At 45.4% G+C, this 14,794-nt stretch overlaps 1 protein-coding gene across 1 annotated transcript in view; it reads right to left on the bottom strand.

The window, feature by feature from the left end:
- The window catches only part of LOC145353742 (RNA-binding protein 38-like), a 55,283-nt gene that overhangs the window by 31,483 nt on the left and 9,006 nt on the right, over positions 1 to 14,794 (bottom strand). The window contains exons 2-3 of the mRNA XM_080204514.1: positions 13,232 to 13,355; positions 10,503 to 10,557 (exon numbers count right to left, since the gene is read on the bottom strand). Of these exons, the coding sequence (XP_080060640.1) occupies positions 10,503 to 10,557; positions 13,232 to 13,355 (179 nt within the window). The remainder of the gene's footprint in view (positions 1 to 10,502; positions 10,558 to 13,231; positions 13,356 to 14,794) is intronic.

The raw sequence follows: 14,794 nt of genomic DNA, 5'->3' as shown, positions 1-14,794 counted from the left end.
GAGGATTGAAATGAGAAAGGTTGCCAACATGTGTAGGTTAAGGGGATTAGCGAGGTAAAATGTATGCGGCTACGGGGATAGGCCTGCGTAAGAGTCGAAACTTCGAGCTTCAAACACAATTCACCGAAAAAGTTACTGATAAACCAACTTTGCAAATAGAGGCAGAGAATACAAGTGTCCTGAGGCTGTGATAAATTTGTATCAAACAACGTACAGGTCGTACTTAGAGGAAGAGGTTGGTTTTCCAGGAATTGAAAATTGATACACAGAAAACAGAAGCAGGAGTAGGCCATTTGGCCTTTCGAGCGTGCCCCACCATTCATTACGATCATGGCAGATCATCAAATTCAATATCCTAATTCCCATTCCCCTCCCCCCGGCTCCTCCATATCCCTGTAGCCCCAAGAGCTATATCTAATTTCTCCTTAAAAATCACACATTATTTTGGCCACAACTACTTTCCATGGTAGTGAATTTCACAGATTCATCACCTTCTGGGTGAAGAAATTTTCCTCCGTTCTAACAGGTTTACCCCTTATCGTCAAAACTATGATCCCTAGCTCTGGACTCCCCTGCCATTGGGAACATTCTTACTGAATCTACCCTGCCAAATCCTGTCAGCGTTTTATAAGATCAATCTCTGGGATACTGCTGTGTGTAACCCTAGAGAAATATTTTGGGGCTTTAAAAAAGGATTGTTTCTCTTTGTCACTTCTATAGAATCCCTATAGTGCGGAAGGAGGCCATTTGGCCCATCGAGCCTGCATCAGCTCTTACACATGTCTATCCCCATAACCACACATTTTACCTCGCTAATCCCCTTAACCTACACATGTTGGGGCACTAAGGGGCAATTTACCATGGCCAATCCACCTAACCCACACATCTTTGGAATGTGGGAGGAAACTGGAGCACCCGGAGAAAACCTACACAGACATGGGGAGAATGTGCGTACTCCATAAAGACAGTCATCCTAGACCAGAATTGAACCCGGGTGCCTGGCGCTGTGAGGCAGCAGTGCTAACCATGGTGCCACCCAAAACATTTTCTTTGAACATTTCTCTCTACCAGATATAAAAAAAAATGTTGGAAATGGGAAATAAAGGTTGTTTGTATAATTGGATGATGGGTCTTTTTGTTTTCCAGTTGGTGTAGTAGGAAGGCAGTACATCACAAGGATGGATGTGTTGGCTGACTAATGGCTGGAGGATGTGGACAAGTCACGTAGTCTGTCCAGGAATACATTTAATCACAGTTGACAACCAACACCGATTTTTGCGTTGCACATGGGCGTCACTGGTTAACCAGCATTTATTGCCCGACCCTGGGTTGCCCTTGAACTGAATGGCTTGCCAGGCCATCTAAGGAGGCAGTTGAGAGTCAACCACATTGTTGTGGCACTGGGATTCACATGGAGGCCAGACCAGGTAAGGACGGTCCCTAAAGGACATGAATGAACCAGATGGGTTTTTCCGACAATTGACAATGGTTTCATGGTCATCAGTAGATTCTTAATTCCAGATTTTCTTTTTAAAATCGAATTCAAATTCCACCACCTGCCATGGCGGGATTCGAATCCGGATCCCCAGAACATTAGTCGAGTTTCTGGGTCAATAGTCAATGATAATACCAGTAGGCCATGGCCTTCCCTTAATGTACAGTTTGAATTCAGCAGCATGACACCAGGATGGGAAACTAAGCGAGGAGAGACCAGGGTTATTTCTACTGTTGTGGAGGTGGGCAAGAGAAGACTTAATGACTGCTTTTAAATTATGTTAAATTTTACGTGAGCAAATACAGAAGTGTTTTTGTGTCTGAGTCAATGGCAGTGGGGCATCCATTAAAGTGGTGACAGAGCTAAGGATGCTTTGCCACAAGGAATGTTTCAGACAGAAACCCTTTAAAAAGGAAAATTGGATAAACATATTAAAGGAAAGCTCAGTTTTAATCTGCTCCACCAAGGAGCCAGTACAGAGACGATGGGCAGAATGGATTTCTGCATTGAGAAGCTCTGCCTTTAGGAACTATTTATTGGACAACAAAGATCAGGAAACTTGAAACAGGAAACATACATTCATGACAGCTTGCTGTTGCCATGGAAACTGTAAACAATATCACATGTCAAGTGGGGCTGGACCAAGCAAACAAAATCATCCATCAGAGGTGCTGGAGTGAATATTAACAGGAATGCTTATTCATAAGGAAATGTTATAGTGGCTGCTACCGGGAAGTGAAGACGGTCACTTCAAATTACACATCAGCGCCGTAGCAAGCCAAATCTCCGTTCACTGCATTTGGCGCCCAGCCAAATCTCCGTTCACTGCTATGGGATGGGGAAACCCCACCGGCATGAACCGCTGGAGGATTCCAGCCACACTAACTGGGAAAGAGGGTACTCATCATTCGATTGTACATTGCTAATTCTGCCTTCCTCGGACTTTGTCTCACTTTCTCTGCATTCTCTCTCCCAACCATCCCCTGGGCTTTCCACAGGCATTTATTACAAATCCACCAAGCCCGGAACAACCGGGAATGATGCTTCTTCCAACAGTATCCCCAAACATTTCTTGCTCAGCTTCTCATTACCCTCCATGTCTTCCTCCATTTTCCATTCCGGTCTCCAACCCCAACCCATATCACAGCACATCAGACAGGATTTCCCTCGAGCAATAACTGGCAAACAGCCCGTAATCAAAACCACTTCACCTACCGTCTCTCCATTCGCACCAACCCAGCTTTTCCTCTCAACAGTGACCCGACCCCCATGTCTTCACTTTCCATCCTACCGGTGTTCACAATCACAGGGTTTTCCACCATTTCCGACAGTCCACCAACCTCAAGACCACAGGAAATTACAAAGGGTTGTGAATGAGGGCCAGCCTATCACACAAACCAGCCTCCCATCCATTGACTCTGTCCACACTTCCCACTGCTTCGGCAAAGCATCCAGCATAATTAAGGACCCCACGCATCCCGAACATTCTCTCTTCCACCTTCTTCCGTCGGGAAGAGGATACAAGAGTCTGAGGTCACGTACCAACTGATTCAAGAACAATTTCTTCCTTGCTTACTTTTGAATGGACCTACCTTATATTAAGTTGATCTTTCTCTTCACCCTAGCTATGAATGTAACACTACAGTTTACACCCTCCTTTCCCTCTTCCCTATGTACTGTATGAAGGGTATGCTTTGTCTGTATAGCACGCAAGAAACAATACTTTTCCTGCTGTATCCCAATCTGCATAACAATAATTTTTAAAATTTATTTATTAGTGTCACAGGTAAGGCTTACATTAACACTGTAATGAAGTTACTGTGAAATTCCCCTAGTCACCACACACCGGGACAATGCACCAAACCAGCACACATCTTTCGGACTGTGGGAGAGAACCGGAGCACCCTGAGAAAACCCATGCAGACACAGGGAGAACGTGCAGTCTCTGCACAGACAGTAACCCGAGCCAGGAGTTGAATCCAGATCGTTGGCGCGGTGAGGCAGCAGTGCTAACCACGCCACCGCACTGCACAGTCACAGTCTGAAAACAGTCACCTGTTGTTTTGGGAGTTGCAGCAGGCAATAGCAAGTTGCCACAAATAACGAGGCGATAAGAAAAACCCATTCCAACACCTTAAGCCCCTCAAATAGTACAACACTCCTCCTGATTACTGCACTGAAATGTCTGTCTGCATTAAGGGCCCTAGTTCCAGACCGAGTTCAAACTCAAGCTTTCTGACCCAAGTGCCGAAAGTGTTACATCTGAGTCAAACTTAAACCTGCATCATTTTAATCAAAGCGCTTTGAATAAGAGCCGTGGGCCCTGACTATTAACAATCCCTGTCAGACAGTGTGACAGAGAGTTCAGTACTGGGTCACTGCAGAATTCCAAAATCCTACACATTCTATTGAAGATATCCACTGAAATCTTTACACTGGTGGGATCTTAGGTCCTGCCAGCAGCGCACCAGGAATTACAAAAGGTTGTGAACGTAGCTCAAACCATCACACAAACCAGCCTCCCATCCATTGACTCTGTCTATACTTCCCGCTGCCTCGGAAAAGCAGCCAGCATCATTAAGGACCCTACGCACCCTGGACATACTCTCTTCCACCTTCTTGTGTCGGGAAAGAGATACACAAGTCCGAGGTCATGTAGCAACCGACTCAAGAAAGCTTCTTCCCTTATGCCATCGGTCTTTTAAATGGACCTACCTCACATTAAGTTGATCTTTCTACACACCCTAGCTATGACTACATCCTGCACGCTCCTTCACTATGAATGGTAAGTTTTGTCTGTATAGCGCACAAGAAACAATACTTTTCACTGCATGTAAATGCATGTGACAATAATAAATCAAATCAAAGTAATCGTCAGCCCAGCCCCAGGCCACAGGCCATCTCCTAGCGACAGAGCATGTTATTTGTCGCATAGTGTACACAACGGGCTAATATTCCTCAGAGTTCAGTCTATGCTAAAGGCACAGGTTAGCATTGGCATTTCCACACTGCCACAAGCTCCACAGTACTTGTCCTGCATCACTAATTAGTACATTTGTGAAGTAATACCTCCGGGTTTTTTTTCCATAATTATCCATTCTTGACGCCCAGCAGAGCATTTATTGCCCCTCCTAGTTGCCCTGAAGACTAAAAGTAACCAAGTGTCAACCACATTGCTGTGGCTCTAGAGTCACATGCAGGCCAGACCAGGTAAGGACAGCAGATTTACTTCCCTAAAGGACATTAGTGACCCAGATGGGTTTTTTCAATAATGGACAATGGTTTCATGGTCATCAGCAGATTCTTAATTCCAGAAATCAAAAGAGAAAAGAGAAAATGCTGGAAAATCTCAGCAGGTCTGGCAGCATCTGTAAGGAGAGAAAAAAACCTTTGACAAAGGATCATCTGGACTTGAAAAGTTGGCTATTTCCTCTTCTTACAGATGCTGGCAGACCTGCTAAGATTTTCCAGCATTTTCTCTTTTGGTTTCAGATTCCAGCACCCACAGTATTTTGCTTTTATTATTAATTCCAGATACTTTTTATTGAACTCAAATTCCACCATCTACCTGAGATTCGAACCCAGGTCCCCAGAACATTAGCTGAGTTTCTGGAACAGTAGTCAAGCGATAATACGTCTACGCCATCGCCTCCACCTTCATTGTCACTTTTACTGTAGCCAGTACATTTTGTATTGTCATTTTCAAAATGAATCAACTATGGAGTTAGCTCATAGATCAGTTATAATCTCAACAGCTTTGTGCGGTTAAATGGCCTAATCTTCCAATGCTCCCAAATTCTCATTGTCTGGATTACTAATCAGTAACATAACCATCACACCATACCCATGTGATCTTTTTAAACACACTGCAAGTCCTCCTAGTATGACTCAGCCACGTACAATGAAAGAAGGATTAAACATTTCTGAAATCAATTGCAACTTAGAGGGATTAGTGGGTGGGATTGTGGTTGGTGCAGACTCTATGGGCTGAATAGCCTCTTTCTGCACTGTAGGGTTTCTATGATTCTATGATTTTCTAAGTTTCCTAACACTAAATATTAAACCAGATATAGACTGAGGAAGAAAGCGTTGGCGGAGACCTGGCCCTCTCGATATATGAACATGCCCATCTGCTTACCATTACCACCTCTGTTCAGAAACACAAAACTGCTACCAGTACAAGATTGTGAGACTGGTATTAAGACAAGGCTAGGATGCCATCAAAGGCAACTCCAGGACAAACTGATTTATGTTTTGCAATTCATTCCCAGGACCTGAGCATCACAGGCAGCGCAGTGGTTAGCACTGTTGCCTCACAGCACCAGGGACCTGGGTTTATTTCCAGCCTCGAGTCACTGTCTGTGTGGAGCTTGCACTTTCTCCCCGTACCTGTGTGGAGCTTGCATGTTCAAGATAAAGATGTTTGCAAGATTAATTGTCCAATTTATGGACTGGAACAAAACAGCAGCTCTGTAACTGATCCATAGACCCCTCCAGGAGAAGTGATTTAGTTGCTCCCTCCATAGCCTGATCTACACAGATCAGAGTCCCACACTGACTACTGATGGGCAATAAGTTAAGAATTGTCCACAGCTCAAGAGTAGAAAACTATAATATTGCTGATAAAAAAGAGACATACTGTCAAAGTTTTTCATCTTCCACTTATCAGGACAGATACACAAGGAAATCAAATCTCACGAATCTGTCCTCATGAGTGCAAGATGAAAAACTTAGACAGGTCTTGTTTTTCAGCATTGCCAAGAGCCTGTACTTCCAAATGATGGAAAGTCTCATGCCGGAATGTTACAGCCATTCACATCGGTGGGATTTTTCCATCCCGCTGCAGTGAATAGAGATTTGGTTGGGCGCCAAATTCTCCAACTTCCCTGCAGCAGGAGTGTGGTGCAAACGACTGGTAAGATCACATCCTCAATGTATCATCATGCAGGAAAATGACAATAAAGAATCAGTCCTCAACACGCATCATAAATTTGGAGAAATTTCGCAAGTCTTAGGTAGACTACTCCAATGAAGTACAGTGATGGTCCAACCCCCTGACTTTCAATAGGGAGTGAGCCTTTGGCTGGAGATAACATTTCTCCCTGGAGTCTGGCTCCTTACTCTGGTCCATGTTCAGTTAAAGTAGCTCCAAGATACAGACTCGAGAATACAGAGGCACCATCTTTCACCATGAACTAACCTAGAATAAGCAGCAGTTGCCAGGAACCAAAGCGTGGGCTAGCATGGCACAGCACAACCTCACCTTTACAACTAATGCCGTGAGAAACTCAACTCAGACTGGCAGAGAGAATGGGAACCTCGAGCAGTGGAGGCCCCGGGATCTACATTTGTTTTTTGTTCAGGAAGCTAGTTGATTACCAAAGCCCAAGTTGCAGGAAGTGCCAGGGATTAGGGGCAATTGTGGGAACCTCCTAGAACTGACCCTGATCTTGTGCTATAGATTGCAAGGGAAGGGATGATGACGGGTGGTTAGCATTGATGCCTTACAGCACCACAGGTTCACCACCAGGTTCAAATCCCAGCTTGGGTCTGTACGGAGTCTTCACGCTCTCCCCGTGTCTGCGTGGATTTCCTCTGGGTGCCTCCCACAGTCTGAAAGATGTGCTGGTTAGGTGCATTAGCCATGTTAAATTCTCCCTCAAGCTACCCAAACAGGCGCCGGAGTGTGGCAACTAGGGGATTTTCACAATAACTTCATTGCAGTGTTAATGCAAGCACACTTGTGACACTAATAAATAAATAAATAAATAGATGACCACAGAACTGAAGATTATGGGCCATTTTACTTCAATTTACAACTATATCTCCCCCACACTCCATACCCCATTTCAGAGTCTGAAGATCACGGGTTCCAGTTTGAGGGACTGACAGGGACACTGTTTTAAACCAAAATATTAAATCACATCCCAGCTGGGTCTGATATATGAGAAGAGCAGGGGATCTCTCTGGAAACTGGCTCGCATTTCCTCCTCACTGCTTCAGCACAAATAGATTAGTTTACAGTTTGTTTAGTAGTGCCACAATAGGCTTACATTAACACTGCAATGAAGTCACTGAAAATCCCCTAGTCTCCACATTCCGGCTCCTGTTCGGGTACACTTAGGGAGAATTTAGCATGGCCAATGCACCTAACCAACATATCTTTTGGACTGTGAGGGGAAACCAGAGCACCTTTAGGAATGTTATGGGGATTCTGTAAGGATTCTATGCAATGTCCCCTGGAAGGAATCCACACAGACATGGGGAGAACACTCAAACTCCACACTGACAGTGACCCAAGCTGGGAATCGAACCTGGGTCCCTGGCGCTGTGAGGCAGCAGTGCTAACCATTGTGCCACCATGCTCTTAACTCATCATTCAGATCATGGTGGCATCTTGCTGTTGGCAAACAGAAAATTCCTTGTTGCATATTACAAGAGCAGTTGCATTTGAAAAGGCTGTAAAATGTTTTGAGGTTGTGATGGGTGTTACATAAATGCAGTTCCTTCCTTTCCTGGATGTGGTGTTGGTGATTGAGTTGGATGGATACCCAGCTCTTAACAGGAACCAGAAGAATGGACAAACCAATGACAGGATCTTACAGGGTCTACACATGACATATTACTGTTTCTGAAGCAACTCACTCCAAAGTCTGGAGGAAGGGGATTTTCCTGCACCCACAGCGCAACTTTTATTTCAAACTGCCCTCTTCCCAATTTGCAACTCACATTGGAGACACCAAAAATATATCTGGCCCTGGAACAGGGCCCAGGAAAAATTCTCGCTACTCACACACAAGGAATGTGTCTGCACCAGGGTATCAACTGTGACGCCATCACAGTGCAGCCCAAGAGACACACAGACAGACATACATACTTAACTACTCAGATACACACAAAGACAGACACACAGGAGGATACACACGTACACATTCACACACAAACACACAGGACACACATACACACTCAAAAATACAAGCAGATACATGTACACAGGCAGACACTCACAGAAAGGCAGACTGACACACACACACAGACAGGTCAGTGGGCTGTCCTCAAGAGCAGGAATGCTAACTGTTCTCTCCACTTGTCATACCACCTTCCCCAGCACAAATAACTCAGAGAGGCCTGTTGCATCTCCAGGACCAGAATCCCAGTCAGACCAGGAATGGGACCAAGGGGTTTCTGGGTTAGCTGGGTTCAATGCTCCACAGCCCACTGTACTGAAAAGTCAGAAGCTCTGTAACGTAACAGCTGGGGCGATTGGGAGCAACTCCGAATGGATTCTCTGCCTCTGAGAAACAGCAGAATATAAAAGGGGAAAGGAAGGTGGATTAGACAAGCACACAAGAGATTCCACAGAATTCAGTCCGGACATTCTTTCTGCCTGAATATCTAATGCAATGTGAAAGGTTCAGGTTAGTGTGAATTCATTTGAACTACGCTCAAAAACAAGGGATTATCCGCCTCCTTGGCAAATGGGAATGCAATGCTGTGTACTCAGTGCTAATAAAACTAAGCAAATGTTTCCCATCAAAATTAGGAAGAGAGCAAGAGAGAGAAAAAAAAATGAGCTGAGATATCTGTGAATGGTATTGCTGAGATAAGGGATCTGTTAGAATCGATAGAGAGAAACCAATTTTTGTGTTGGGAAGAATGAGAGGGTACAAGCTGGGATTAGAGTTAGGATATTTAGAGCTGATTCCAGGAATGCACTCCCTCCCACAGAACACCAGGATGTTAGGTTAGTTGACAATTTCAAAATTAACAATGATCAATTTTAATCAAACAAGGAACTGAAGGGATATGGAACCATGGTGTGCCAAAGAATTTACGATGCAGAGCTGCCATTATCTAACTGGGGAGAAGGCATACTGGTATTTTTCTCTCTCTTTATTAGTGCCACAAGGAGGCCCACATTAACACTGCAATGACATTGTTGTGAAAATCCCCTAGTCATCACACTCCCGCACTTGTTCGGGTACACTGAGGGAAAATTTAGCACGGCCAATGCAGCCAACCAGCACACCTTTCAGACTGAGGGAGGAAACCGGAGCACCTGGAGGAAACCCACGCAGACATGGGGAGAATGTGCATAGACACTGACCCAAGCCAGGAATCAAACCCGGATCCCTGGTGCTGTGAGGCAGCAGTGCTAACCACTGTGCCACCATGTTGTCACTGGACGGGTGACCCAGAGACCCAGCGTAATGCCCTTGGGTCCCGGGTTCAAATCCCAACACAGTAGATGGTGAACTCAATATAAATCTGGAATTAAGAATCTACTGATGACCATGAAACCATTGTTGATTGTCGGAAAAACCCACCTGTCCTTTAGGAAAGGCAATCTGCCGTTACCTGGCCTGGCCTATAAGTGACTCCAGAGCCACAGCAATGTGGTTGACTCTCAACTGCCCTCAGGCAACGAGGGGTGGGCAATAAATGCTGGCTAGTCAGTGACGCCCATTGTCCCACAAATAAATTCTTAAAAATCTAAACTGACACTCCAGCTGGAGAGATACCATTGAAATTTAACAGCCGGGATGATTGGGAACAACTCCAAATGGATTCTCCGCCTCTGAGAAACAGCAGAACATAAAAGGAGAAAGGAAGACATTGTTGGAAGAGGCACTTTTTGGACGAGATGTTCAGCCAAGGCCCCATCTTAACAGTGTTTCCCGTCCCCATCAGCATTTATTGTCCATCAGCACATTGAGCGAATGGAGGTGAGGTCAAAAGATCCTGTGACATTATTCAAAGAGAATCAGACTGACCCCAGCAACCTGTCCAATATTTATCCATCAACCACGCTCACTAAAGCAGATGAGCTGCTCACTGTCACGTTGTGGGATCTTCCTACACTTCTTACTTTATGACAAAGGTGCACTATAACAAAGTGCCTCACTGGCTCTAGAAGGCTTTGGGACACCTTGCAAGGCATTCCAGAGATACACGACTTCCTTTTGTAAAAGGCCACACTTTGAAAACAAATGTTGTTCTCACTTACCCAAGGGGACGCTGGATCAGGGCCGGGTGAATCTGCTGAATTCCCAAAGCCAAGCCTGTAAACAAAATGATCGGCTATAAATAAAACTACTGCAAGACAGATCAATGTTATATCCTGAGACTGTGCTAGATAGATGTTTTGGGGAGCACGGGGGTTATGGGATGACGTTCTTTCTCAGCTGCCCCCAATTTTGTTTCATTTACATTCTTTCACTGGATATGGGAGTTGCTAGGGAAACATTTATTCCTCGTCCCTAGTTTCCCTTGAGAGTTTATCCAACCTCTCCTCATAGTTAATACCCTCCATACCAGGCAACATCCTGGTAAACCTCTTCTGTATCCTCTCTAAAGCATTCACATCCTTCTGGGAGTGTGGCGACCAGAACTGAACACTATATTCTAAATGAGGCCAACATTCACTTTAGCTACTCTCTTCCCTTTTAAATACTTACAGAAGTGTTTGCTCTCCATTTTTATATTTTGTGCTAGTTTTCTTAAATAATTTACCACTGCTACTTATATGATTTTTTTGGAGACCCTTTGTTAATCTTTAAAAGTTTCCTAATCTTCCAGCGTGCCACTGGCCTTCGCAGTACAGTATGCCTTAGGTTTTGTCTTTATGTTGTCTTTAACTTCCTTACTTGCCATGGAAATCTTTCCCCCTTCTTACCAGATTTAGTCCTCTCTGGAATATATATTATTTGGAAGGACTTGAATTTGTCCTCATGCCCACGTTTAAATCCAGAAAACTAGTGTGGGATTCCAGTTTCTACCCCTCAAAAAGATGATGGACAGTCTTGAGAGTTAGTAGGTGAGTCACTCTCTGCAGAATTCTCACTATCCAATCTGCTGTCGTAGCCACAGTATTTATATGGCTAATCCAGTCCAGTTTCTGGTCAAATGATAAGCCCAAGGACATTGATGGTGCAGGATTCATCAATGGTTATACCATTGAATGTCAAGGGGCAATGGATAAATTCTCTTTGGTTGGAGATGGTCAGTACTTGACACGCAAGTGGCATAAATGCTACAAACCGCTTGTCAAAATGTGGTCCAGGTCTTGCTGCATATGGACAGGGACTGCTTCAGTATCTGAGCAGTAGCGAATGATGCTGAACATTGCAGTCATAGAATCCCTACAGTGCAGAAGGAGGCCATTCAGCCCATCATGACTGCACTGACAAGAATCCCATCCAGACCTATCCTCACAGCCCCACATATTTACCCCGCTAATTCCTTCAACCTACGCACCCCAGGACACTGAGGGCTAATTTATCATGGCCAATCAACTGAACCCACACATCTTTGGAGTGTGGGAGGAAACCGGAGCACCCGGAGGAAACCCACACAGATACGGTCAGCATGTACAAATGCCACAAAGACAGTGACCCAAGCCAGGAATTGGTCATCAGTGAACATCCGCATTTCTGACCTTATGATGAAAGGAAGATCATTGATGAAGCAGCTGAAGATGGCTGGCCGAGGACACTACCCTGAGGAGCTCCTACTGTGATGTCCAGGGGACTGAGATGATTAACCTCTGACCACCTTTACCAATATCCTTTGTGCTAGACATGACTCCACCCAGCAGAGATTCTTCCCTCACCCAAATTCTCAGTGATGCCAGTTTTCCTAGGGCTCCCTCTGTCAAATGCTGCCTTGATATCAAGGGCTATAACTCTCACCTCCCCTCCTGAGTTAAGCTTTTTTAGTCCGTGTTTGGGCCAAGGCTACACTGAGGTCAGGAGCTCAGTAGAAACCAAGCTGAGCTTCAGCGAGCTGAGTAAGTGGTGCTTTATTGCGATGTCAATGACACCTTCCATCACTTTGCTGATGGAATCCCAGTGTTCAAGCCCTTCCAAACACTTTGTCCCACCCCAGTTATCCTTGAAGCCCCTCGGAGCTGAGTTAGAGGTAGCCCATGTCAGAGATCTGTAGCCACAGGATTCTGCGGCAAGACTGCCACAGGGGCTCTACACACAAAACCAGCAGAAGGGAGCGTGGCTAACATCCCCACCAGTCTGACCAGACTCTGGAGATGAAGGGAGAGGATGTCACGTGACTGCCCTACATGGGGAGGAGTGTTCAACCTCGGTTGGGAGAACGGAAGATTTGAGGTCACTCTTTATACCCTGACACTGAAGTCACTCATTATACCCTGACCATTATACCAGTGTCTGTTTCAATGAAGGACGAACTTCCCAAGGAGGAAGTCTAGATTCCTTTAACCAAAAGAAGCAGAAAAATACAGGAAAATAAAAGTCAGGCAGTATTCGAGGAAGTTTACTGGATGAGGAATAGGGGCAGTGAAAAAGATTCATAGAATCTCTACAGTGCAGGAGGCTAAATGACCCATCAAGTGTACACCAGCTCCTTGATAGGTCATCCCATCCAGACTTTAACCATTACCCCCCCCCCAACCCACTCATCCTGAGGCACTAAGGGGAAATTTATCATGGCCAATCAACCTAACCCGCACATCGTTGGGAGTGTGGGAGAAAACTGGAGCATCCGGAGGGAAACCACGCTGACACAGGGAGGACGTGCAATAGTCACACATAGTCACCCAAGGCCAGAACTGAACCTGGGTCCCTAGCGCTGTGAGGCAGCTGTGCCGGCTGTAATGATAAGCAGGGATGTGGTGTCTCAAGGTGTACAACAATCACACACCAGGGGTACACAGCAAGACTCCAGAAGGGCAGCTGCTCCATACAGAGGTTGGTTACTTACCCGTTTGTATGGTTCTTGGCTTTGCACCCAGGTAGGCCAGATTGACATTGGCTTTTCTGCCGTCGATGATGGGGTTGGGGTCTTTACATGCACGGTCTGCAGAACCTCTGTCTGCCATGGTGACCTATGGCAAATAGATAAATGAACAAAACTGTTAGCAGTTAAATCCAGCCAGTGCGTGCAACTCCCTCAGTGAATTGGCTGGGAAATTGAGCCAGAGCGACTGGAGTAGGCCAGAGGCGATCTCCAGCCTGGACCACAGGAGCCAGGCAGGTCTAGCAAGTGTGCGTCAACCAACCTTACAAATCTTGGACTTGAGCAGAGATGTCAGCAACAGCAGTCTACCGAGCCTCTCAGCCTCTCGGCTCAGATTAAGGGTAATATTTGGTCTTGAACCTGCTCTTAGCCAATGAGGTTACACTGAGGCTTCACCTGAAGCAATTGTTCGAAGCCATCAGGGCCCTTTGGCCAAGATGAAGCTGAGACCGAGGCTGGGAGTGGGTGTAATACCTCATCCTGTCAGCTTGGATCTTGTTTAACTGAGCCCAAGATGTCCTACCTTGGATCTGTTTTGTCTCTCTTCTGGGAACTCTGATTGGGCCAAACTGGATTTTTGAGTGGGAATAAAGTATCAAAAAAAGGTACAAAAATGAAAAACAGCAGCCCACTAAGGCTCGGGATATAAAGTCGCACTGAAATAAGTGTCTCTGTGGAGAGGAGCATGTTTCAGTCTCAATGGACCGCACCTCACCACTGAGGTTAGGATAGTGTGGGGACAGAATTAACCTGAGACACTGCACTTATAATAATACCAGCCGCCTCCACTCCTTTATATAGAGTCTTTCACAAGCTCAAAGTATAGGGACAACCAATTTTTTTTTTAGGTAAACGTGGTGGCAACATGCTGCAAATGTGCACAGAAACAAAAGGTTGGGTAATCTTTACTTTGATATCGGTGCCCGAGAGCTCCTCTTCTAATAGTTCGGAGATCCCTTCCACTTGCACCCACCTGGGGTGGAGGATATGTGACCTCAGTTCAAATCCACCTCTTTCGATACGGCCACCTCTAGACTGGGGCTCAGCCCTCTGATCCTCCAGCTCCATAGCGACAGCGCTACCCCCCCCCCCCCCAAGCCAAACACTCAAATTTACATGAATTTTCAAAATGCATTTGATAAGGTTTCATACGACAGACTTGGAGCAAAGATAATGGCAAATGGAATGAAGGGGGAATGTGGCCGCATGATAAGAGAGGCGGCTAAAGCATAGACAGCAAAACGTGACGATATTAAAACATAATTATTATTTGCACTTTGGCAAAAGAAGTGGAAGCGAGGCGAGGAAAATGTTTTTCAGCCAGAGTCTGGAATGAGCTTCCTGAGAGTGGTGGATGCAGGCTCGATCGAGGTTTTCCAAAGGGAATTGGATTGCTGAAAAGAAAGAGTGTGCAAGATTATGGGGATAAGGCAGGGGAGTGGGATTGGGTAGAATGCTCTTTGAGATCCAGACCGATGGGTCAAATGGCCTCCCTCTGTACTGTAAAGATTCTGTGATTCATATCAC

The sequence above is a fragment of the Carcharhinus amblyrhynchos genome, chromosome 16, assembly GCF_965287045.1.
Source record: "Carcharhinus amblyrhynchos chromosome 16, sCarAmb.v2.hapA, whole genome shotgun sequence".
In the NCBI taxonomy this organism is placed as follows: domain Eukaryota; kingdom Metazoa; phylum Chordata; class Chondrichthyes; order Carcharhiniformes; family Carcharhinidae; genus Carcharhinus; species Carcharhinus amblyrhynchos.
This window is presented reverse-complemented; position numbering and strand designations above follow the sequence as displayed.